Here is a 939-nt window from a genome sequence, read left to right as displayed (position 1 = left end):
TACAAGTATGGGCAATCCGTCGGTTACGACGATGAGCATTTCGGTTATTCTGATCAACCGAACATCCTACTGGTGAAATTAAGGTGGAAATAACCAAGCACTCAACAGACGCGCGTAACTTCAGCGTTGTTCTCAGCGAGGTCCAGCGTGACACAATGTTAAAGAAACTGAAACTCATTTCTGCCAACCGAGTAAGCTGGAGCAATGTGAAATAAAATGCCTTGCTTAAGGATACAACGTGATGCCAGGATCCGAATACCCTAACCACTAAGCCACGCGTATATACATGTACGTGTGTGTATTTACTTGTACCTACCACCGCTTGTCAGCTGGTATTAGTTTCTTTGCGTCCCTGTCACTTAGCAGTTCGGCAAAAGAGTTAGAATAAATACCAAACTTAATAAGTAATATGGTCGATCAGTTCAAGTTAACCCCTTTTATGGTAGTGATCCAGCATGGTCGTAGCTCAATAACTGAAACATGTTATAAATGAAACTCTCAAAACATTACGACGACGTTTAAAACGATTTGAAATAAATATACTCACGCCATCCCTCGTCCCCCAGCTTTGATCTACAATGTTACTGATGGAGTAAACCGGAAGCAGAATGTGCATGGCTGGGAACATGAACATGTAGAAAAGACCGAGAAATATAATCCAAGTCTCGTGTGGATGTAAAATGGCAGCATAGAAAACACTGGACGTGAGTAAGATTAACAAATAATGTTCTTGAAACTCCAGGCTGTCCGATTCTATGTCTGTAAAAGACAAGAAACAATATTTAATTTTTGTTGCCATTATTGTTGCTTTTGAAAACTTTCCTATCGAAGATTGTGTCAATCTGAAAACTAAAGTAAGTGTATACAAATTTTGAATTTTCAGCATGCTTTTGTAAGGGGCTGAGGCATGGACACCCTACTACAGACACAATCTCGAAA

At 39.9% G+C, this 939-nt stretch overlaps 1 protein-coding gene across 9 annotated transcripts in view; it reads right to left on the bottom strand.

Moving 5' to 3' along the window:
* The window catches only part of LOC106883685 (chitin synthase chs-2), a 132,240-nt gene that overhangs the window by 4,868 nt on the left and 126,433 nt on the right, over positions 1-939 (bottom strand). For all 9 annotated transcript variants that reach the window (XM_052970375.1, XM_014934829.2, XM_052970376.1 and 6 more), the window contains one exon: positions 548-759. In XM_052970375.1, coding sequence (XP_052826335.1) covers positions 548-759 — 212 coding nt within the window. The remainder of the gene's footprint in view (positions 1-547; positions 760-939) is intronic.

Source organism: Octopus bimaculoides, chromosome 9 (assembly GCF_001194135.2).
Source record: "Octopus bimaculoides isolate UCB-OBI-ISO-001 chromosome 9, ASM119413v2, whole genome shotgun sequence".
NCBI classification, from domain to species: domain Eukaryota; kingdom Metazoa; phylum Mollusca; class Cephalopoda; order Octopoda; family Octopodidae; genus Octopus; species Octopus bimaculoides.
The sequence above is the reverse complement of the archived record's forward strand: the minus strand, read 5'-3'. Positions and strand labels throughout refer to the sequence as shown.